Source organism: Parasteatoda tepidariorum, chromosome X2 (assembly GCF_043381705.1).
Source record: "Parasteatoda tepidariorum isolate YZ-2023 chromosome X2, CAS_Ptep_4.0, whole genome shotgun sequence".
Classification (NCBI taxonomy): domain Eukaryota; kingdom Metazoa; phylum Arthropoda; class Arachnida; order Araneae; family Theridiidae; genus Parasteatoda; species Parasteatoda tepidariorum.
The window spans coordinates 27856957-27882147 of NC_092215.1; the positions used below are offsets into that span (position 1 = coordinate 27856957).

At 30.3% G+C, this 25191-nt stretch overlaps 1 protein-coding gene across 1 annotated transcript in view; it reads left to right on the forward strand.

Moving 5' to 3' along the window:
* Positions 1-25191, forward strand: part of LOC107439018 (kielin/chordin-like protein) — a gene marked incomplete in the record, with an annotated part of 149883 nt that overhangs the window by 11055 nt on the left and 113637 nt on the right. Inside the window, 11 exon segments of the mRNA XM_071188088.1 lie at positions 1686-1804; positions 4019-4153; positions 6574-6841; positions 9097-9212; positions 11249-11457; positions 12687-13228; positions 14922-15167; positions 16185-16420; positions 17800-17907; positions 20323-20467; positions 23075-23239. Of these exon segments, the coding sequence (XP_071044189.1) occupies positions 1686-1804; positions 4019-4153; positions 6574-6841; positions 9097-9212; positions 11249-11457; positions 12687-13228; positions 14922-15167; positions 16185-16420; positions 17800-17907; positions 20323-20467; positions 23075-23239 (2289 nt within the window).

Sequence of the window (25191 nt, forward strand, 5' to 3'; positions counted from 1 at the left end):
TATAATATCGATAAATTTTACTAAAGTTTGAATTAACATAGTTTTTTACATGTCAAAGTTCAAAAACTGCGAAATCCTGCACAAAGTATATGACGGTATGTATTTTTCATCAATAGAAACTCATAATGTCCATGAGTAACAGTTATCGCATAAGGGTTCTTACCTATTTTTACCTATGATATTTAATTTTATAACCACCGTTGAACAGCAAACCCTGGTTTCTGGGTATACGATAACTAATTAACCTTCTAATTTTGAATTGCCTTCTAATTTTGAATCCAATCAAGAAGACAAGGGAACTCCTGGATCAAGTATTGGGAGAAATCTGCCTTCGTTAAGGATTTTTCAGGATAACTTTGAATTATATTTAGTATATTTAATAAACCAACAAAACATAGTTGTATAACAAAATAACATGCTAGCAATTGGTAGCAGAAGATTAGCGATGAACATCAAATAGTAAAGTCTTTATATACTATCTGGATTGGTGAGGCAGCACCGCTGTTCTGCAACTAAAGTGTCATTAGAAACAGCAAACAGCTTATGTACCTATTAATAAAAAATCTTACAAATAGTTTACATGCAATAAATCATCTAGAGCCGTGGTGGCTCACGGGATAGAGCATTCGCCTCCCAATGAACTGCGGTGAACCAGGTGAACTGCGTTCGAATTCCAGCGATGGCTGGTAGATACGAATTTCGCATCCGGTTCGCAGCGACCACAGTGCTGATGTAAAGTATCCTCAATGGTAGACGAATCATGTAGTCCTCTTCCCGTCAGATTAACAGTGGGAGGTTTTTATGGTTTTTCTCTTCATGTAACGCAAATGTGGGTTAGTTCCATCAAAAAATTCTCCAGGAAGGCAAATTTCTTCCAATACTTTATTCAGGAATTCCCTTGTCTTCTGTATTAGGTTCAAAATTACAAGGCTACAGAGTTGAACCGTTAAAAAATTTGCTCGGCTGTTCAAAGACGGTTATAAAATAAAATAAATATCTTAAGTACTCGTATTCGAAATGCCAAATAAACAATAAGCATGTTTATTCCAATTAATGTATTAAATTAACGTAATAAAGCTTTTAAATAGTTCAAATACATTACATATTTAAAAGTTACACGTTAAAAGTTAAAATTTCTAAATAAAAGTTTTATAAAAGTTTTAATAAATTAGTAGCGAATTAAATAACAAAACATGTTGAATAAGGATATTTATGCCCACTCTTTAAAAGTGTCCCCACGAGATAATTGCAATAAAGTTGTATTTCATATGATGCTTTGAATTTTTGATGTGTACAGGTGGAAAAATTACTTAAAGTGATTTTTAGTTTAGTATTTTTTATTTTAATTTCGTCACCACTAGAAAATTTATATATATATATATATATATATATATATACAGATNATATATATATAACGCAATAAATGCACAATAAAATAACGCAAATAACGCAATATATATATATATATACACTTTTTACAAAATGGAGCAAGTAGCATCTCCGTGTTCATGAGATATACCATGTCCATAGATAGTTAATAATAATTGGAAATAGATAAAGATCAAAAGACCATTACCAGTACTTAACAAAAATTAGAATAATGATAGTTACTTAAAAAAAGCATGAATGTAATTGAACAATAGCCTCAATTATAATAGTAACTTAAATTTTTTTTTACTTTTCAGATTCTGAAATTAGTTCCTTTTCTGGTAGTCAATATTCAAATAGTTGTGTTAATCATGTAATTTATTTAAAAGAAGAAAATGAAAAACTTCAGCAAGAATTGGATTTTTTTAAGTACAAAGTAAGAAAGCATTTCTATTTTATTCTTTCGCTTTTTCTGCTGGGTTTTGAAATATTTCAAACAATATAATATCAACTACTTTGAACGAAATACAATAGTTTTCTTAATTAAGTATGCATGCATTTTTCGGAGCTTTATTGAAAGATGGAAGCTATAAATATTGAATTTATGTAATAGAAATGAAAGAAGACAATCATTCAAATATTCAGATATATCATCATCTTAGCATTGTTTTAAAAATTGTACGTTTAAGGGCAATTTCACGCGGTTAGAATTTTCATTCAAAAATTATGGTAAAATAACCGACAGCAATAATTTACCGTAAGGAACATTTCTTTTCCTTTAAAGATTTGGTTAACTATGCGATTATGAAACCTTATCGCTTAAAAATGGTATGGTTAAATAACCATGTGTGCAAAATTATACGGTTTTGTAACCATTTACAGCCAGAATGGTTTCAAAATCGTGAAAATGAAATTTAATTGACACTGGAGTTACGTTAAGATTTTCGTTAGGTAATGGACTTTGGAGTTTGAGTTGTGTTTTGCCTAGTGAACAGTAGAATGTGGCCTAATTAGTTTATCTAGTCATGGCATCTGTCGTGAATGATTCAAAATACTAGATATTTTTGTGTTAAGTAGCTTTTCAGTGCAGCCATCTATGCGTGAATGGGAGTTTCGCATTCCAATAGTCCACGGTCACCAATTGAGGAGTGCAGGACCCTGGAAACGTATCATGTGCTGATGAAATGGAGGAAATACAGTGGTGTAAACGCTGGGATTCGAATCCCCGTTCAGCTGGTCTATTAACAAATTAACGGTTTTAAAGTAATTTTTGAAATTTTCAAATACTTAATAATAATGCGTTTTCACAAACTTTCATTTTGTATAAAATGTGATTTGCAGTTTAATTAAATTTTTTAGGCACACTTTTTAAATTATGTATGGTGTTCTTTAATCTCCGCCTTTAATATATAGTAATAGAATCAATTAAAAAAAGTTATAGCTGTTTTATAAGTTGATTTACGTTTCATTTGCCTGTGAGATTGCATACAAGTCTTATAAAATGATGTGTTCAATTTTTTGAACTTTCATTTTGGGACAATTTTTATTTTGGAAACTGATGCCGTTTGAGTACTTTGGTTTAACTCTCATTTTCACAGCTGTATTTATTTATTCATGCATATTTAATTGTTAAATTTTTTTTTATAGGGAATAAAGCTATACTATTTTTGAAGCTATATTACACGGAGATAAAATTCTAGTTAAATTACCGTTTCAATGTTAATGACATTTCCGGCAAAAAACAACTAAAACAATAATTTTGGTAGTAAATCCCAAAATTTACAGCATTTAAACTATTCATTTGGTAATTCTTTCGTTCATATGATAACAGTTCTCCGGAAATTCAGGTTTTCAAAATTATAGTTCTTATTATCACACATTTATTGAATGTGTGGTAACAATGATTACACACTGATTCATTTAGTAAAAAATACAAAACTGTAAAGTAAATTTAACAGAATAAATGGTTTTTATGTCATGCTCTAAGGTATCATGATAAAATTACCAAATTTTACTAAATTTTATCTTATATTATTAAAACCATACTTTATTATTACTTTTACCAAAATAATTACCAAAGCGCTTTGGTAAAATTGCCAAGCTTTTTGGTGTTCTCATTGAGCCAGAAACATGGTTAATTTTACCAAATTTTGGTAGTTTAGACCATACTTTTTTTTCTTAGTGCAGCTGTCAAAACAGACTCAGCTATCACCTTCTACATCAGAAAGCCTCTACACGGTTTTTTATTAGTAGTCTACGTTTATTGTCTAGTTTAAAATATGTACCAGTTGTGTGCATGAACCCAAATTCTGTGTTAAAAATACTTGAGAGAAATTTATCATATATATTTGAGAATCGAATCTGTAGGGGTTGACAAGTAAATGAGACAAACCAATAATATTCATAAAATTTTAAAAAAAATTAGCCATATATTTGCTACCACTTTTTTATTTTTACTAGATTTTCTATTAAATGACTCTTTTATAAATTGGTTTACCTTCATAGTGGTCAGATCGGACTATTTATAAAAAACCGTGTGGATGTGTTGACTCAGGTAGCGTATACTCATTTATTTGTGGTTATCGATAACTACGCTTAAAATATTTATACATTTTGATGGGTTTTTTGGTAATCAATTTTGTCATTTTAGAATACAGAATTACAGTTAGAAGTAAATTCTTTATCCGGCCAGTGTGGAGTTATTCAACACTGCCAATCAGGAGGCATATTTTATGCTAATGGAGATATATGGTATCCAGATCCATGTACAACATGCAGGTGTGAGGTAAATATAAAATTTTTTTTTCAGAAAAAATATTCTCAAACCATTTTTAAAATCAAACAAAAAACGGAAATCTTTATCTTAATAATATAAAATCATTACAAAGAACGAACTTCATTCAAGACTAGACATTTATTAAAACTTATATCTTTCGCGATTTTTTTTTAAAATATAGTTTTTAACCATTATAGCAGACAAAAGGCAATCAAGAATACATATTTATTATCCTAGATAATAAAAATGATAATAAATGCTTGTTATTCATATTTTTATTGATCGTTGATTATTGAATCACTTATTTGAATCACGTAATTCAGATCTCATATTCAAATAAAGTATTCAGATCAGTGATCTGAATCAAGTGATTCGGATTAATGATTTGAATTATGTGATTCGGATCAATGATTCGAATGAAGTGATTTGGATAAGTGATTCAAATCATGTGATTCGGGATAGGTACTTGAATCAGATGATTCACCACAATGATTTAAATCGAATGATTCAAATTAATATTCAAAAAAATTATTCATCAAGTGATTTGGATTACTAATTTAATTCAGGTGATTAGATTGAAACCAAGTGATTCAAATTACTTTTTGGATCAGTGATTCAGATTAGAGATTCAAATCATGGAATTCGGATCAGTGATTTGAATAAACTAATTCAAATAACTATTCAGATCAGTTGTTTGGTGCTTCGAATCACGCGATTTAAACCATTATCCTAATCAAGTGATATGTATCAAGCAAGTCCGTCGAAGAATTCCTATAAAGTGAGTTGTATCACTGATTTAAATCATGTGATTCGGATCAGTGATCTGTAAAAGTAAACAACTGATTCAAAAGAGTGGTTTAAATTAAGTGATATGGGTCGCTGAATCGTATCAAACCATCGGATTGCTTATTTAAATCAAGTGATTCAAATTACTGTTCCAAACAAGTGATGATGATCACTGATTTGAGCCCAGTGATTTTTAACTCTGATTCAATTCAAGTGATTCAGATCTCTATTCGAATAAAGTGATTCGGATCAGTGATGCAAATAAAGTGACGTAAACAAACAATGGTGACTCGCGTTATTCGAATCAAATGATTCAAAATATTGTTCAACTCAAGTACTGATTTCAAATTAATTAACCAATATTTTTTCCTTTGATCAACTGTCATTAGAAAAAAGGTTACAGGGAACAGAAATATTTTAAATCAATAAATTTACCTATTATATCATTCCTTGAGCTATATTTCGTTAATTATAAAAGTAATTTGGTCATGTGGCGAAACTAGAATAATAGACGATCGAAAATAAAGTTCTTATGCTATAATCAAGTCTTTTTGCTACATGGTAGAAATCAAATGTTGGAATGATCTTGAACTACCATCACCCCAATGTATGAATTCGGACTAATTTTTGATGGAACAACATTTAAAAAAATATTTTGATGGTATATTCCTGCTGAACCAACAATAAATATTATTAACCCATCAATAAAAATGCATTGTTGTACCATTATGGACCATCACGAATTTCCATCACAGTATCTTAGAAATTAAATGTTGGAACGATCATGAACAACCATCATCTTAATGTAGGAATTCGGACAGATTTATGATGGTCCAACATAAAAGACCCAAACTGTTTTGATGTTATATTCCTGAGAACCAGCAAGAATTCCCATTAAACAATCATAAAAATGGAATAGTTGGAACCATCGTTGACCACCACGAATTATCATGGATTATTGGTCGATAAGAATCAAACTTCTCCTGATGGTTAACCATCATAGCATTAAAGTAGCGTTTTCCATCATGGAATGATGGAAGTCTGTTGGTGTATTAAAAAATTCCATGAATCATGCATAATGGAAAATGTTGGATGATGGTGACCATCAAATGATGTTGGACCATCATGAATTGCACTGAAACTAACATAAACCATCAAAATGTTTTGATGGAAAAACTAAGAATTTTGACTTGTGTCTTGTGTTGTCAGGGTGACATTAATCCTCTTATATGGTGCCCACGATAAAGAGATTATTAGAAAAGTTAGATACTTTGTGCACCACGACTTTTTTGGTAAAAAAATCGAATAACAAAATATTTCTTTAATTTCGACGAAATTCGTTTCCATGATAATTATTTCGACACTTTGACGAAATATTCACTCGTAGCATATAGCAAGAAACGGTTTCGTCAAAAATGAGGGACGCTTCATGACATTTAAGCATCAATTTTTTACAGTGTGCTTGTCTTTAAAATATTTATCCTCAGTGTATACAAATTTATATTGAACTTAGTCTTTTTCTTTTAAAAAAGAATTTCAATAAAAGTTTAATTAGCGATAATCAATTATAATTAATTAAATAACTTTAACACTTTTTGATTTGTCAATCTCATTATTTAAAAGACATATTTTTTCCCCTTCAGAATCATAGAATAAATTGCTATACATCTTTCCATTCATCTCACTGTGAACTTCAATGTAATGAAAATACTTGTTTGAATGGTGGGGCTTGTATGAATTCTCTTGGAAGCCATTCAGTTCAATGTGATTGTCCAAATGGATTTTCAGGTCCATTGTGTGAACAATCAATTACTAGTTGCACTCCTACTAGAACAGGAAATAACTGCAATCATAATCAGTCTATTTGGTTCTTTGATTCCTACTCAAATCAGTGTAAATCAACAAAAACAGGTAAGCTGAATTGCTTGATTAAAAACTTCACTCGCTTCAAAAATATACAAATTTGAAATAACAGCCAAAATGTTTCAAGCGCTCCAAAAAAGGCGCCCCTTTTCAAGACTTGACAGACGTGAATGAGGAGAAACAAAAGTGTTTTGAAATTCAATAACGTTGAATTTCAAAAAAATAGAAAAATTAACACGAGGAACAAAAAATAGAAAAACCACAGTAGTCATGAGAGAAAAAAGATGAAAAATGGAACAAGAAAAACCACAGTGGCTGAGATGCCCAAATCAGAGTAAAATGCATTTCCAAGCGCTATGGAGAGGTGGTGAGGAACTAATGTCATTAATAAAGGAATCAGCACATCAAGTTGAGCTGATGTGACTGGGGTGGAAATAATTTTGGCATTTTCAAAATTGAATTTATGCCCAAGATTCCAACAATGCGCAGCAATTAATAATTTCTCACATTCTTGATAGCGGACATATCTATCGTGTTCCTTAAGTTTAAATTTTAAAGCGCGTCTTGTTTGTTCGATATAAGTTCCAATTTGTATACTTTTGAAGTGAATGAAGTTTTAATTAAGTAATATCTTATCACTTCAGTATCTTGGGAATATTTATTATGTAAGTTGAATATTTGTTTCAAAGTCTTAGATCCCTTTTTTTAGATGGTCCAAGATAAATTTTAAAAATTTTTTTAATACATGCATCGAATTTTTATTATGAATATATCTTTTTAACTTAATTTGTGATGTTGCATGCATCAATATTTATTATGTAAGTTGAATATTTGTTTCAAAGTCTTAGATCCCTTTTTTAAGATGGTTCAAGGCACGTTTTTGAAAATTTTTTTAATACATGCATCGAATTTTTATTATGAATATATTTTTTTAACCTAATTTGTGATGTTGCATGCATCATTTCTTAATAACGTATAGCTTGTTCACAAATCTTCTGCGAGCCATTTAAAAATAAATCAAAATGCGAAAACTTTAAAACAGTTATGTTTTTGATTTTTGATATAAATGAAAATATTTTACTGTAATATTAATAATTTATTGCTAATTTGAATTAAAATTATCCTAATTTTAATTTAATTTTCCCCCAGCATTTTTTTGTTTTTAGCATTTAAAACAATTTCTGATTTCAAAATGGTATTTTTAAATTATTACTGTTTATTATTTTATTAAAATTCTTCATATAATTTTTTTTTGATTATTTTTAGAAGATTATGAATCAATTGAAAAAAAAAAACAATTTCGCTTTCTCCACCGAATACAAATATTTTTTCAATATATCACTTTATTTATTACTTTTTTTGGAGGGGGGGGGTAATAAAGCAAATCCCTAAATATGCAAAACTTTTGAAGAGTAAATCCCTTTAATCCAACGGCGATTTTTGTTTTGTTTTTCCTAATCTAAGAGCTTAAAATTCCCCAATATTTAATGAACCAGTAGGAAAAGTACTCAAAACCGAAAAAAAAAAAAATGATCTTAATAGATTAATGGGAAAAGTAGTCGAAATAAAAAAAAATAGATAAAAAAGAAACACTAATGGAAGCAGTTTTAATAAATAAATAAAAATGTTCCACTTTTTTTCTGTATTATTCTAGTTCCTCAGATAAGACAAATAATTTTTAAAAGAATCTCAAAGAATTATAACTAAAAACTATAAAATGAAAAAAAAATAGTCATAATAATGTATCATACATAAATTGAATAATACAGCGAACTCCCCAAACGCCATCTTTAATGGGTGATTTTAGAATGCATGTAACAAATAGTTTTAAAAGAATTTATAGATTAAATAAGGTATCACCATTGTTTAAATGAAACATGCATCGAAAAAAAGGAATGTACTGGTTAAAATGTTGGAAAAATTATTGCTTTCATATACATTAATTAGCATTTTCTTAAAATAAATATTTTCATGAAAGCAGAAAATACTACGCATTTAATTTTCCTCCGATTTACTATTTTAACAATACGTATGCAAGATACCTTTAATATATATTTTGTGAGTTCTTGTCAAAAATAGTGTAGACATTTGGAGCTGTTAGTTAATTCTTAAAGAGGTTAAAAGAAAAATGCTACAACATTCTGCGCTACACGTTACACTCTTCGAAAAATTTTCCCTTCTTGCGTGTTGAATAATTTAGATGGTTTAAATTTGTTAGAACCTTAATTACGATGTGAAATTGAGCCAGATTTCCGTTCAATATGAGCCAATCTCATCACTATTAATCAAGCAAAACTTTTTAGGCTGTTTTGAAAATGGTTCAACCTTCACGACTTTTGAGGAGTGTTCTTCGTCATGCTTACAAGGAACTTGCTGTTACCGTATGAAGATAGGAGATTTACACGATGTAATTTGCCAGGTAATACAAATTTTTAAACATTTAATTAAATATGTTACTCTAAACAGCCGAAATCCATTTTTAAGCATAATTTCTAGTGATATTGCGAAGCACACATAATCATTCCCAATTCCGTTTTCTTACTACGGAGACGTGACTATTTTACATGAGAATTTACTGAAAATCTTTTATTAGGAGTATCATGTAAAATTAAAGAGAATTGAAAACGGAAAATCTTCCTAAGAAAAACAGAAAAATATTCACAGAAGGTTTAGTAAATTTTCACAAATGAAGCTTGTAAAAATCAGTAAATATTTCCCGACTTGCAGACATTTTCGGTTCTTTAACCGACAGAGATATTATATAAGAGTGGGGACGATTGGAGGACAAAGGCATGATCGAAGAACGTGCTAATCAATCAAGTAACCAGCTTTTAAAAGGGGTCGACGAACCCAACTCGATGACGTAGTAGGCGAAGCCTCTACCCACCACGCTCATGGGTGATTACCTGGCTATGAAATAAACAACAATATACATTGAAATATCTGAAAGAAAATACTTTTGGAGAAATATTCGGGAACACTGCGTTTTTTGTAAATCTGTTTACGTGAAATTGGGTTATGTGCGTTTAAACAAGCACTTATGTACTTTTACTAAAATTCTCGGTTTTCTTTCTTTATTTTTAGAAATTTTTTTACAGTATAGGAAAGACCCGAATCAAAATCTGGCTTACTGTAAATATGTTCTTACTATACGTGTAACAGTTCGTAACTAAATTACTCATAATAAAATAGGTATAAAGGTAGAAAAATACGACTGAACAAAACGATAAATAAATCGGCTAATTTTTTAAAAATAAGTGAATCAATAAATCAGTCAATTGTTGAATGGGAATATTGATAAATAAGTGAATTGAAAAACCAATATTTTAAAGAGTTAATCAGTGAATTAAATACCCTCGAATCAACGATTAAACGAAGTAACGAATCAACGAGTAAACAAAATATCGAGTAAGATCATAGAATCATAGAATGAGCGAGTTGATGAATCAGAGGGAACAATGAGTCGGTGAATTAATAAAATAGTGAATTAGTGGGCTAACGAATCAATAAACCTGCCAACTAATGAATAATTCAGGTCAAATAATCACTAATTCCTTGATCCGCTCTTTCATTGATTCACTGATTTAGTTTATTCATAGGCTCGGTGACTAGACACTAGATATGCTTATTTATTAATTCAGTGATTAATCAATTCGCTTTCATTGATCTGGGGATTCGAGCGCTGGATCCGATTGGTTATTTACTGCCATACATGTAGTAAGTACGGGTTCTAACTAAACGTTACTCTGAATAGCCGACATTAGGTTCAAACTTCGATTTTTTTTAATCTCCTCTTAAAAACGTAGAATTATGAATGCTTTTAGACTCTTCACATTTTAACATGTTAGTACTGTAAAAACTGATCTCGACTTCTAGCGCTTTTTAGACTTTTCACATTTCAGCATGTTACTATTCGAAAATCTGAGTTCGACTTTCTAATACTCCTTAGACATTTCACATTTTAACATGTTACTACTTTAAAAACTGACTTCGGCTTCTATTCTTTAGACATTTCGTTTTCAGCTTCTTGTGTTCTTTAGACATTTCAAATTTTAACATGATACTATCGTAAAAACTGATTTCGGATCCTAGTATTCTTTAGACATTTCTCATTTTTATATGTTACTTCTGTAAAAACTGATTTCGGCTTCCATCAGTGTTCTTTAGACATTTTACATTTTAACAAATTACTACTGTAAAAACTGATTTTTGCTTCTAGTATTCCTTAGACATTTCACATTTTAACATGTTACTACCGTAAAAACCGATTTCGGCTTCTAGTATTCTACAGACATTTCTCATTTTTACATGTTATTACTGTAAAAACTGATTTCGGTATCTAGTATTCTTTAGATATTTCGCATTTTAACATGTTACTACTGTAAAGACTGATTTCAGCTATCAGTGTGTGAACATAACTAAGACATTTTCCAATTATCTATATACTATATGCAGGCTGAAACAATGAAAAATTGCCAAGTTTTGTGTCATGATGAAAATGTGGAAGTCTTAGGCTATTATCCAGGAATAAAATGTCCCCCTGAAGGCTGTGGAATGATAGCATCAAAAGTTTGCCATACAGGAATATCTCTATATAGTCCTGGATCAGAATTTTCATTTGGATGCGACAAATGTGAATGTTTAGATGAACATATCTCATGCACGTAAGTTGACTACCATTTCAGAAATTTTGAACATCGATTGATATAATCGGGGCTTCCATATTTAAGCTATCAATAAATTCATTTATATTAGCCTTAAGATACATTCATGTTTATTAAATTATCACTCGATTCATGTAAATAGAGTTCTGCATTAATTTTGATCTATTAGTCCTAAATTAGTCCTAAGAGTTAAACCTAAGTTTTAAAAAAAAATATATTAGTTGTATTCATATTTATGTGCACAACAATGCCAATTTGTAAATTCTCTACATACCTCAGTTTCTATCCATTGACAATTCTTTCCGATTATTAGATCAAGTATAAGTCAAATTATAATGTTTATTTTACTCGAATATATTTTAAAAGAATAATAAGACGGGACATAAAAATAAACACAGTACTTTTATCGCTTCTTTTGTTATCAAAATTCTGTAGGGCATTTATTTTATTTCATTTCATTTTTCTGCTTTTTATTGCAAAACATGAAAAAAAAAAAAACAAGGAAGTATGATAACAATTAAGATAAGGAGATAATTTTGAAAATCAATAAGAAATTTTTTTTTATGGGGTAGTTCAATTTGAATATTTTATGAAGAAACGTTTAGTTATTGAAACTTACAATGAAATTTATAACTATCACTTTATAACCATAAAGATGGCGTTTCAAGGCATATAAATATGCAAAAAATTTTGGTTTAAAAATTAAATTATTTTCCTTTATGATTTCGGGTTAAAAAATAACCTTTATGTTTAAAAGAGTATACTCTAGGAATTATATCAATAAGCTTTAATATTCGAGGAAAAATTTTTCTACTCTGTTTATATTTAAAGCTTTTTCTTATTTTTCATTTTTTCGATTTCTTTTCTTCTTTCATCTCTCTTTATGGAGTTTAGTGAATAAATATAGTTACAGTTTAGTGAAAATTTTTATACATCTGTTATAACTTATAAGTTTTAGTGTTACTGAACACTAAAAATGGTGGCAACTACTGAACACGAACTGAAATATATAAGAACATTCCAGGCGTTTAACAAAACTAAGAATTGTCCATGATGTTTGATACACCAAGAGTTTGTTTCATTGCACCACTTTTGGTGTAAAGTAGTTGCAACCATTTTTGGTGCTAAGATATAATAAAATTTTTTGAATCTATTTTGATTCTAATTTTTCGAAGGATTTTGGAGGTGATAGACAAGTTAATATCCCATTTTTATTATTTTCTTCTTAGTTGTCCCTCTCTGAACATACGCCGAGAAATTCGTGACCTGAGCTATGCTGAACGCCTTGAATACCAAAAAGCAATATCTCATCTCTATGAAGGAAAGGATAAAAGTTTGTGGACATCTTTCAGAAATTTATATGTTACCCACGTGATGCACGCAAACTCTCCTCAATATTTCCTATTCTGGAATCGATACTTTCTTAGAACTGTTGAGAGACATTTGCAAGAATGGAATTGTTCCATCACCATTCCTTATTTTGATTTTTCTTTGGATGCTGGTAATTTATCATCTTCAATAATTTGGAGACCAGATTTCTTTGGGTCAGCACATTGCAATGAAAATGGTTGTCAAGAACGTTTCATTCCAAATACCGAAATTGCTTGGACACCTTGCATTACAAGAAAAGTAAAAACAAACGGAAATTCACCAACTATGATAGATCTAGCTTTAGCTTTAACAAAACCAGATTTTATGAAATTCACGACAGCGCTTCAAGGAATTTCTAGTTATTTGCATAATTTTATAGGAGGGGATATGGAAACTACCAGTAAGTTTAATTTTGTGTTTTCATTTTGATTCCATAAAAAATACTTTATCTGTCATTTATTAATTGTATGGTAAGGATAAACAATATTACATTAATGGGAGATGATTGGTGAATAAGAACAGTGTATCTAGGTGCAAAGAGTTGAAGATCAATCACGTGACAGGATCATAATAACAATAAACTATTAATTAAGAAAAAATACATAAAGAGAAAGCTTGCAAAGCACCAATGCTTCTTTCCGTAGAAGCCAACTAAGCACTATTCCAATCATTGATATGTATACATGATGTTTCGTAATCATGGGCAATAACGTATATTTTAAGAATCCCTGAAAAAAATAAATAAACTTAAATAGAAAAAAAAAACAACGTGATCGAAATCTGCCAAATTACTAGTGAGGAAGATGGGATAAAAATATTTAAGCCAGTTTAATGTTTATAAGTAGCGATTATTGCTTTCAACCTCATCTTAATGTCCTCTACCAATCGAGGAGATTTTTAGAACTTTAATCACAATTTCCTCAATAATAATTTATCTAAATCTTGACAACGTTTTTGTTTTGTCACTGCGTTAATTTGAGATATTTCTAATGGGTAAATAATTTTAACTTCATTTTTGACAATGATTAAAGAAAAAAAAAACGTAAATACATATTGACGGTGAGGATTGCGGAACACCCTGGATAATGTGTCAAAGAATAAATTAGTTGTAAACAAAATATGCGAATGTATACCTCCAAGAACTTCAGTTGCAACGGTGCTGTAAAATTCAAAATCAGTGTAATTCATTTGTCAATTTACAATGATTTTGCATTAATAAAGTTTTACGATAGCTTTTGCGTCCAAATAAATGCCATTGTTTAATTATTCGTTAGAAATAGTTATTATGTAATAATAGAGAAAAATAAATTAGCATAGGAATATCTCTAAATTTTCATTTTGCTGTTACTGACATATTTTATTTATTTTTTATACTTAGTTTTTAGCAAATAAGAGCATTGGATACAACTCAAACTACTATATATAATTTTTTCCTTTGCGTAAAAAATTACTTTTCAGCAGAAACATTGATAAACAGAGTGAGAACTGCTGTATAGCAGATGTTACATACTGATTTTTTGAGTTATAAATGATTTAAAAGCAGTACAATAAAGCGAAGTACATATTTCTTTAAAATTTTTTGATCCAATCTATTATTCTCTATATGAGAATATTGATATTCAGGGGACACGATTGAATCATATTAATTAATGCATAGAATTCACGAGATATATCCATCTGACACTGTTGTTACATGTCACACAATCACATGTCACACTGTATAATACTCATGTTTTAGTTAATTGAATTAAAAGTACATATTTCTTTAAAATTTTCTAGATAGTAATGTAATACAATCACATGTCACACTGTATAATATTCATGTTTTAGTTAATTGAATTAAAAGTATATATTTCTTTAAAATTTTCTAGATAGTCCTTGTGATTCAATCTATTATTCTCTACATGCAAATATTGATATTCAGGAGACACGATTGAATCATATTAATTAATGTATACAATTCGCGAAATATATCCATCTGACACAGTTGTTATATGGCAGAGAGAGTATATAATACAATCACCAGTCACACTGTTTAATACTCGTGTTTTGGTTTTATTGAATTAAAAGTATATATTTTTTAAATTTTCTAGACAGTCCTTTTGATCCAATCTATTATTCTCTGCATGCGTATATTGATATGCTGTTCTGGAAGTGGGAAAAGCGTCATATCCACCAAAGCCTAGAAAATTACGGAGCTGATATATTGGATTTAAATTTAATACCCTTCAATACAAAACAAAAATTTCTTATTGATTCTGAAAAGAACCTTTGTGTATCTTATAATTCCGAAGAATTCAGAGGAGCAAATAGAGAAAGTTTCTCAACTTCAAACAGAGGTAATTTGAATTGTTTCATTTTTTATATTCACATAAATTATGTGTCTAACCAAGGAATAATTCTCTTATACATTAATTACATCATACAATTGTATCTTTCTAACTGAGTTCTATAAGTTAAAAAAGGAAAGTTTACATAAATATAGGAAACATGTCTTAGTTCCTAATGTAAAATATTATATTTAGCAAGATCCTGACGCCTATATACTCGATTTGTGCATATTTAGCGGGTTAGGAAAGTAAGAACAGCCATTATTGCCACATTCTATCAATCAGGTGTTGTAAAACAATTTGGAGGCAGGGAAAGTTTGGCTGGTAGGGTGTCGGTCCATATCCTAGTAGTCGTGAGTTCGAATCCCAATAGCCGTAGACTTCCCGTGTTTATAATAGAGACGAATGCACGATAAAACTGTCGGGTGCTTCGTGTTGGCTCAAGGGATAAAACACTCGTCTCCCAATGAAGTAACTGGGTTCGAATCCCAGCAATGACTGCTCGATACGAATTCCGCAGCCAGCTTGAACCAACAACAAAGATGACGCAAAATATCCTCAGTGGTAGACGGACTGTGTGTTAGAGTCCCCTTGCCGTCAGATAGATCCTTAGATCCTTTTGTTATTATCTAGTTCAAACTTGGTCCTCTGTTCCTATTGGTTAAATCACTTTGCTCGTGTTTGTCTTTTTACTTTTCAAACATCATTTGGTGTTTAGACATTGAGAAAGGTTCTTGTTTAAAGAACTGAAACTATAGTATGCTCATTTCTGCACTTTCATTTATTCTTTATTCACCTTGTTTTTTGATTTAGTCCATTCTTTTTCATTTAAATTAAAATTATTTTTGGCACTTTTAGAAAGAGTATGAATTTATACACTTTCTGGTATCTGAAATTAAAAAGTAATTCCATTCGTTTTTATTTAAATTACATTATTTTTTGGCACTTTTAGAGAGAGTCTGAATTTATAAACTTTCTGGTACCTAAAATAAAAAATAATTGTTATTCTTTTTTTATTTATTACAGCGACATATCAGAACAGTTATTCATCTGGATGTGCTTACGAGTGTGGAAATGAAGAAGAGATTCGAAATGTTTTAGATGCTGGACGTAGAATTCAATCAGTTCTTTATAATCAGGAAGAAACATTTCTAAAAACTCTTCCGAGAACATGCTTGTCTCCTTCCGATTTACCTACCACTTACACAAATCAGATATGGAATGTCCAACCTGATGATTTTGAGATGCATTCGAATTTTCAAGTATTTTTTTTTCTATTTTATTTAATATCATCATATGAGACGTCCAGTTGCAAATCTCGTACCATTCTAATTTTTCTAAATGAAATAACTTCTGCAATTGAAGGTACTTTTGCTTCCTGTAAAGAATAGAGCAAAATGTATGACTGTTTGTAATCTAAGTTATTTTCGTAGTCTGTAAAAAATACAGAGCAGAATGAAAGCCTGTTTGTAAACAAGTTATTTTCAATTCAAGTGGGTAAAAAAATTCTGCATGGTGCTGAGCAATTTTGCAACTGATCGACTTATATTATTGGGTTGTTCTTTAAGTAAATTAATTTTTTTAAAAATATGACAGACTTACATTATTATAGTGAATAAATATTTAATTGAATCATATATTGTCCATTCAGATCCAATAACCTTTGCCATTTTTTTCTGGAAGTAGCATAATTCCAGGGGCATAAAATTTTTTTCTTTGCTGGCAAAGAACTGATTCAAGGGATTTTTGACTGCACAGAAGTACAGAACTGTGTACAGAACAGTGTTATAGGCAAACCGTTTCTCGTCTTAGGTGATCATGCGCTTTAAATATGGATAATTTTCTTGATATTTGATAATTAAATCACAGACGTCAATGTGACGGCACAAATTTCTTTCCGTAAGAACTTGAAGAATCCATATGTCAAACTTTGAGATTAAATCTAAGGCTTTGCAAATGATCACGAACGGTCAAATTCGATAAATCTGATGTCTCATGATCTTCACGAGCTGTTTAGGTTTGCATCAACTATTACCTTCATTTTGTCTTCGTCAGCTTAAGACGGCGTGGTGCATCATTGTGCATCGTAATCGAAATTTTGCTTGCTGGATCGAAATTTTGCTTGCCGTATCGAAATGTTTCAAATCAGTTTTATCACTGACCAATACAACGAATACATCTTCTCCATACACATCCATCGGATAATTTTTTCTTTGCTTGAACAGCATTTATACATTTTTCGATAGTAAAAAAGAAAAATATGCTGAAAATTCTACTTTTCACTTTTCATACTTGAAAAGGCTCCAATTAGAAACTACTGCGTAGAACCCTTTTTTAACTAGAACTTATTTTACTAGAACCTTAGAACTTTTTTTTCACAAACAAGCCTTACTGTATCAGCTGTCAAAATATATAATGATTATGCAGCTTAAGTGTGAAATTGACTGAAAAATTAAAAGGAAGTTTTTGGTTGGGAAAAAATGAAATCACTTTGCGAACAATTCAATAATAATTTTACATTAATTTCTCATAAAGCGTGTTTAATTTTCTATAATTAATTTTCCTCATAATATGCTTAAACTTTTTTACCGTAAATATTTTTCTGAAATTGTAAATTTTTTTCTCTCTGCATTCTCTATAGCCAGTTACAATGAAATCAGAATTGTGTGATAAATTTTGCTTCACTGCAGATATTTTCCTTTCACCTGAAATAAGTAATCCTTCTGAAAATTCCTGCTCTTCTAATGAGGTAAGAATATCACACTGTAGTCAGTTGTTTGAAATTTTAAAATAATCAATAAACAAAGTGCCAACCATATATAAATTAATATTATGAGGAATAATAATAGAAATACATTACTCGGTTTAAATTAACTAACAGTATGATAGTTCAATAATTTATATGTTAATCTCGAAGATTGCCTAATCAGTAACATAATCTATAAAAAATGTAATATGACTGAGATATGGTAAATGAATGCATCAGTTGATCTTATAATCGATAACTACTATTCTATTTAAACATTTAAACATGGCTTTAAAATTTGAATAGCACAAAAATATTAGAAGCTAAAAAAAAGAATGAAAATTCTGAAATATATAAAGAAATAAGTTTTAGAAAAAAATTTACGTGTGGACAGTAAAGTGGGTCGCTTTTTGCTTGATGCTCAGCAGTATCTAGTTCCAAAGTTGCTGTAAAAGCAGCACTAAATCAACTAAACTCGGAAGCTGGTCAATTTGCCGTTCCAAGTGGTCCCAGATGTGTTTGTTCGGTGGCAAATCTGGGTATCGTGCAGGCCAGGGAAAGGTGGTAGCATCAAGGAGGAATTCTTGTGACACTCTTGCTGTGTGTGCTTGCACCGAGCACTGCTTGTTTTATTTTATAACTGCCGTTGAACAGTCGTCTCAAATTTTTGAGCCTTAGCCTTATAATTTGGAAGCCAATGCAGAAGACAAGGGAATTCCTGGATCAAGTATTGCGGGAAATTTTAACTTAGTGAAGGTCTTTTGATATTATTGCACTAATATTGATGGAACTAACTCGCATTTGCGTTACACGGAGAGGAAAACAACCGAAATCTTCCACGATTGGAATGACGGCAGGGGGACTCTAACCCATGATTTGTCTACCACCGACGATATCTATGTCAGCACTGTGGTCGGAGAGAGCCGGGTGCTGATTTTATTTGATTTTTTAATCACTTACATATATCAGTGTTATACTTGCGTATGTAAAACAATTCTTTTTAGGTGTGCCAATTTTTATGGCAATAAGTGTATATTGCTTAATATACCTTTTATTTAAAAAGGACAATTTTAACTACAACTGTAGAATATTATTTGATTCAATATTAGTTGATATGCGGTGTTCTTCCTGAGAGTTTTTTGAAGGGCGGCCAGCTCTGCCTGCCTTTTGATGCACCCTATTTGTAAAAATAAGCAGCCATCTTATAAAAATACAGCCTTTATATGCATAATTCATTTAAAAAAAAATAATTAATTGTATAAATAATAATTACACACTGGCTAAATTAAATGTTTTTATAGTTTTAATTCTGATTACCATTACAAATGTTTATTTTGCCAGAATTATTTTCAACTGGTTAAATTTCTCTTTTTTCGGAGTTATATTAAGGAATTTAAGTGATTTTAAATTTTGAAATTATTTTTTGATAAATTTTTTTAAAAGAAAATGACATCTTTAAATTTTTTTCTCTCATAATTTTTAGCTTAAATTACCAAAAAAAAAAAAAAAAAGGTTTCAAGTTATTTATTAATAATGATTTCTTTTTTAGTTTACTTTGTTTGAAAAAAAATTTGTGCACAGTGATTATCTTTTGGCTTGCCTTTAATCATCTTTATAGACTATAAATCTTTCTCTTATTTTAATAATGAGTGAGAATTACTTTTTGAAATATGTACAGAAAATAGTATAAGAAAGTAATTTAAAAATTGTTAAGTATCAAATTTAGTTAATACATAATATTACACATTTTGATAAATTTCCAAAATGTTAAGTGAGTGCCTTTTCAAAACTCAAAGTGCCCTTTACTCTGAGGAAGCGCCCTGCCCTTTGTTATTCCTAGGGAGAAGTCAGGATATGCATACCAATATTTTTACTTACAAGTGAACATTTCATTTAACTTATACAGATGAATATTTTCTTAGGTAACAAATACTTTATAAGCATATTTATACACTCATATAAATGTTTAATTTGCATTACATATTTGAATATTTTTAGCTTTCCGTTCTCGTATGTGATGAGTCAACTCTATAAAAGTGTCCTTAATACACTTATACACGCATATAAATGTTTAATTTACATTACATATTTGAATATTTCTAGCTTTCCGTTCCCTTATGTGATGAGTCAGCTCTATCAAAGTGTTCTTATTACACTTATACATGCATATAAATGTTTAATTTGCATTACATATTTGAATATTTCTAGCTTTCCGTTCCTTTATGTGATGAGTCAGCTCTATCAAAGTGTTCTTATTACACTTATACATGCTTATAAATGTTTAATTTGCATTACATATTTGAATATTTCTAGCTTTCCGTTCCCGTATGTGATGAGTCAGCTCTATCAAAGTGTTCTTATTACACTTATACACGCATATAAATGTTTAATTTACATTACATATTTGAATATTTCTAGCTTTCCGTACCCGTATGTGATGAGTCAGCTCTATCAAAGTGTCCTTATTACACTTACGCTCCATGCAGACTTTCTTTATGTGGAAATTGTTCCCTAACTTGTCACGTGAATAATCAGGATATAGAATGCAAAGAATCAGCATTAGGTAAAGTTCATATTCTTAAGAAAGCTTCTATATTTAAACATATTTTTCAACTTAAGTCTTGTTTTTCATTAGATATCGTATGAAACCTAATCTACAAAAATTTAAATTAGTTTGATTTTTTGACACCAGAAAAAATTTCAATCCTTGGTGATTTTAAAATATGTTAAAACTACTCAATAGCCTAGAAACATTTTCATTATTATAGGACTACTTTTTAGCTATTTGGAAGTATTTAGCAACGTTTTACTTAAAAAATATACATTTTAAAGCAGATTAACCACTGACATGAATAAAAAACGAAACTTATCTACAAAATCTTTTGCCTGCAATATTTTTTAAGTTTTGCACATACCTTCCTTTAGCTATCTAAAAAATTTATCCTTGATACAATAACAGAACTTACGTATGTCAATAAATAAATAGAAAGAGCATCATCAAAATTAGCCTCCGTAGTGTGGGCCTAAAGTCTCTCAGAATGATACTTGGTGGAAATCTTCCTGTTTTTCATTCCAAAAACAATTGAATTTGGTCAATCTCATGTTTTTTTTGTTGTTGTCTTTAATTTGATTTTTGAAGTATATTTAAAACATATTGTACTTTGAGAAATAATTAATAATTCAAAAAAAGTTTCTAGTGGCATTTAAAACTACTGTATATCCCGGTGTATGAGTCGACTTTTTAAACACCCAAAATTTTGCAAAAATCAGGCTGTCGACTTATACACCGGTAAAAGAGTCGGTCATTCATTGATCGTAAAATATCGACCATTATAAATAATAAGAATAACTCTGAATAAGTTTACTCTTTTTAAAAACTATTTTTAATATGTTATATTCTGTTAATTTTGAAAGTTAAGTTTTTTTAATACTTTAAATTACTTTAAATACTTTAAGAAAATACTTTACAAAAATACTTTAAGTTATACTTAAAGAAAAATTAAGATTAAGAAAAGTTAACATAGTTAATTCAAAAGTATTTCAAAAAATATAAAGCAAATGAAAAAGCTTTTAAAATGCACTGAAGAGCCATTACATTATGATCACCCTGCTAACAACTTGTAAGACCACCTTTAGCCCTCAAAACTGCTAGCACCCGCCGTGGCATTGATTCCACAAGGTGCTGATAGGTAGTCTGAGGTATCTGGTACCAAGCGCTCACCAACTGGTCCTGCAATTCCCTCACATTGCAAGGGGATAGCGTGGCAGCACGAATTCGGTTCTCCAAGTAGGACCACAAGTGCTCTATTGAATTAAGGTCAGTTGAATTTGGGGGACAAGATATAATTTGAAAGTCACTGGAATGTTCCTCGACGATTCGACCCTTATGGCATGGTGCATTATCCTGTTGATAAACACCATCCCCAGCTGGAAAAACTGTTGCCATGAATGGGTGAACCTGGTCTGCAACTATGTTCAAGTAGCTTACAGACGTCAGGAATTGTTCTATGAGGATTATGGGTCCTAATGTGCCCCATGAAAACATTGTTCCTGGGCGAGAAACCATGAAAACCTGGGCGAGTTCATTGTTATAGATGGAGGGTGGTTATAATGTAATGGCTCTTCGGTGCATACCATAATGTTATAAATTTAAAAATTCCTGGTGGCCGATAAAACAAACAACCAAGCGTGTATCGCAGCAAGGTGCACGTTAGATCTGTTGTGGCTGAAAATTCTCTCGTTGGCTGTAGTGTGGAAGTTTGGAGACGGAGGTACCAGCTTAGGTGCTGTCCTCATTTCGGTTTTCATACGAAATCATCTTTTTTCTTCAACACTTGATCAATATTTCGCCTTAAAATGGTATTATTTAAAATCTAGAAATTTTAGAAACACTCTTATTTTTGAATTTTTACCTATAGATTTTCCAAACTTCATTTTTTTAAAAATCAATTCTGCTGCTTTCAGCATTGTGAGTGTTGGAGCTCTTGATTAGATATGATTTGCCAGTCATCATATTTTGCAAGAAAAACATCCAATTCCACATTTATCAAGAAGTTCCTAACGTGCTTAAATTTTTGAAATAGTCATTTTAATCAAAGTTTTTAAAAAGCACAATATTAAATAATAAAATCAATTTTAATTTAATTTAATTTAACTAAATTTAAAAATCAATTTTAATTAAATTTAATTCTATTAAATTTAAAAATCAATTTTAATTAAATTAAATTTAATTAAATTTGAAAATCAATTTTAATTAAATTCAAAAATCAATTTTAATTAAGTTAAATTTAATTAAATTTAAAACTCAATTTTAATTAAATTTAAAAATCAATTTTAATTAAGCTAAATTTAATTAAATTTAAAAATCAATTTTAATTAAATTTAAATATCAATTTTAATTAAATTTAAAAATCAATTTTAATAAATTTAATTTAATTTAATTTAAAAATCAATTTGAATTTAAATTGGAGAATTTACCGCTATTACGGCACATATTTTTTGACTGTATAATATTATTGGAATGAATTTCTTTGTGTGCTTGATAATATGAGACAGGCTGTAATACTTTAAATGTATGTTTTAAAATAAACTTGAATTAATATTATTAGTTCATGTTTGCAGTTTAAATTCAAATATTTACATTCAAGGACTATAATTATGCTTATTGTAGATTTTTGCAGTCCTAATCCTTGTAAACACGGTGGCCTTTGCCAACCATCTGAATGGCCAACTCTTCCACATTTGATAACTTGCGAGTGCCAGCCAGGTTTTGAGGGTCAATTTTGTGAACAGCTTTCAGTTCAACGTTGCTCTTTACCCCTAGATCAAGGAAAATGTAAGTAGTAAGTAGTTTGTTTCTAATTAAACATTCTTTTTCTGTTTCTGGGCACTACAGTCCAGAGTAGGCCAGAGCCGTTCTAACACGTTTTTTCCAACGTAGTCTATCAGATGCACGCAGGTTCCAATTAGTCGCCCTAAATGTTTTCAAATCTTTCTCGACGTCGTCAAACCAGCTGAAGGTGAAGGTCAAAGAAGAAGAGGCTAAGTGTAGGTCAAACTATCTGAGAGCGCGTCTTAGTGGGTCTGTTATCCTCACTTTACAAAAAAAAGATGTTTCTGAGGTTGTTTTTAGATTGACAGATGTAAAAAAAAATACACATGAGGTAGAAAATGAGGTTATGTTCTGCACCAAAAATAACTTCAACCTCATTTACACCTCACAAAATAAACTATACAAATCAAAAATAATTTTACTGTAGATCGGGGGAAATTATTCACACCTCTAATATATGTATTTATTTGAAGTGCAGAAAAAATTATTCCGAACACCAAAAAAAACAACCTCTCCAAGCTGGTTGCTCTAAAGTAGATTTCCCTCGATTTCAAAACAATTAGAAGGTTATGTTCTGCACCAAAAATAACTTCAACCTCATTTACACCTCACGAAATAAACTATATAAATAAAAAATAATTTTAGTGCAGATCGGGGGAAATTATTCGCACTTCTTATGTATGTATTTGCTTGAAGTGTAGAAAAAGTTATTCCGCACACCTAAAAAACAACCTCTTTAAGTTGGTTGCTCTAAAGTAGATTTCCCTCAACTTCAAATCAACCTCAAGTGTGAATAAAACAACTTCATACACTTTGATTATATACCTTGGAAGGTTGATCTTTTAAGGTTGTTTTTGAAATCAACTTTGAATAAACCTCAAATCAACCTTGACACTTAAAAGCAACCTCATATAAACCTCAAAAATAACTTACATTTTCCTAGGGTCTGATCTAAATAAGTGCTCAATCTATCTTATTGGGTTCAATTTGATGATGATTAGATTAAGTAACTTAATTCTCCTGGTTTGCGTCTGATCGATGCGGTAGATACCCATTTTTGGAAAATAAAGTTATGAAATTCCAAATAGGTGCAGTCCAAGAAACTAACATCTGATGAATTCTTTACAAGAATGAAACTAGAGCCGCCATGGCTCAGAGGATAGAGCATTCGCCTTCCAATGAGGTGAACCGGGTTCGAATCCCAGCTATGCCAGTCGATACGAATTCCGCTTCCGGATTGAACGGACCACAGTGCTGACATAAAATATCCTCTTTGACAGCCAGATCATGGGCTACAGCCCCCTTGCCGCCAGGCAAACAGTGGGTGAGTTTTGTAGTTTTCCTCTCCATATAACACAAATGTGGGTTAGTTCCATCAAAAAGTCCTCCACGAAGGCATATTTTCCCTATTATTTGATCCAGGAGTTTTCTTGTCCTCTGAATTCGGTTCAAAGTTACAAGGCTACGTAAATTAGTAGTCTGAAACCCGAAAATTGGTTATAAAATAAGGTAAAATTACTAAACTAAACAGTATTTATAAACAAAATTTAAATTCGCTTCATAAATACAAGTTGGCTACAGACAGTTGCCAGTTCAATGACATATTGTTATCCAAAAAAAGTAGGATAGTAGACTAACATAGATTCGACGTAATAAACATAAATGAACAAGTTCAAGCGCGGTATTTTGCGCTAGTACCATCATCATTGAGGAAAATCTGTATTTTAACTCTAATGATGGTGATGTAAAGATCATAATTCTCTTTAACTTGTTGATGTAAGCTTATTACGTTATTTTAAAAAAAATTTTTTTTTTTTGCAGATTACTTGAAAGAAAAAACAATTTTATAAAGCATAATTGCTTGTAACCTGTATTATAGTGTTCGGGCAAAGGCTATAAGATATTAACAGTAAGGCATGTAGCAAAAATAAAGGAAAATCTATTGCAGCTTAAAT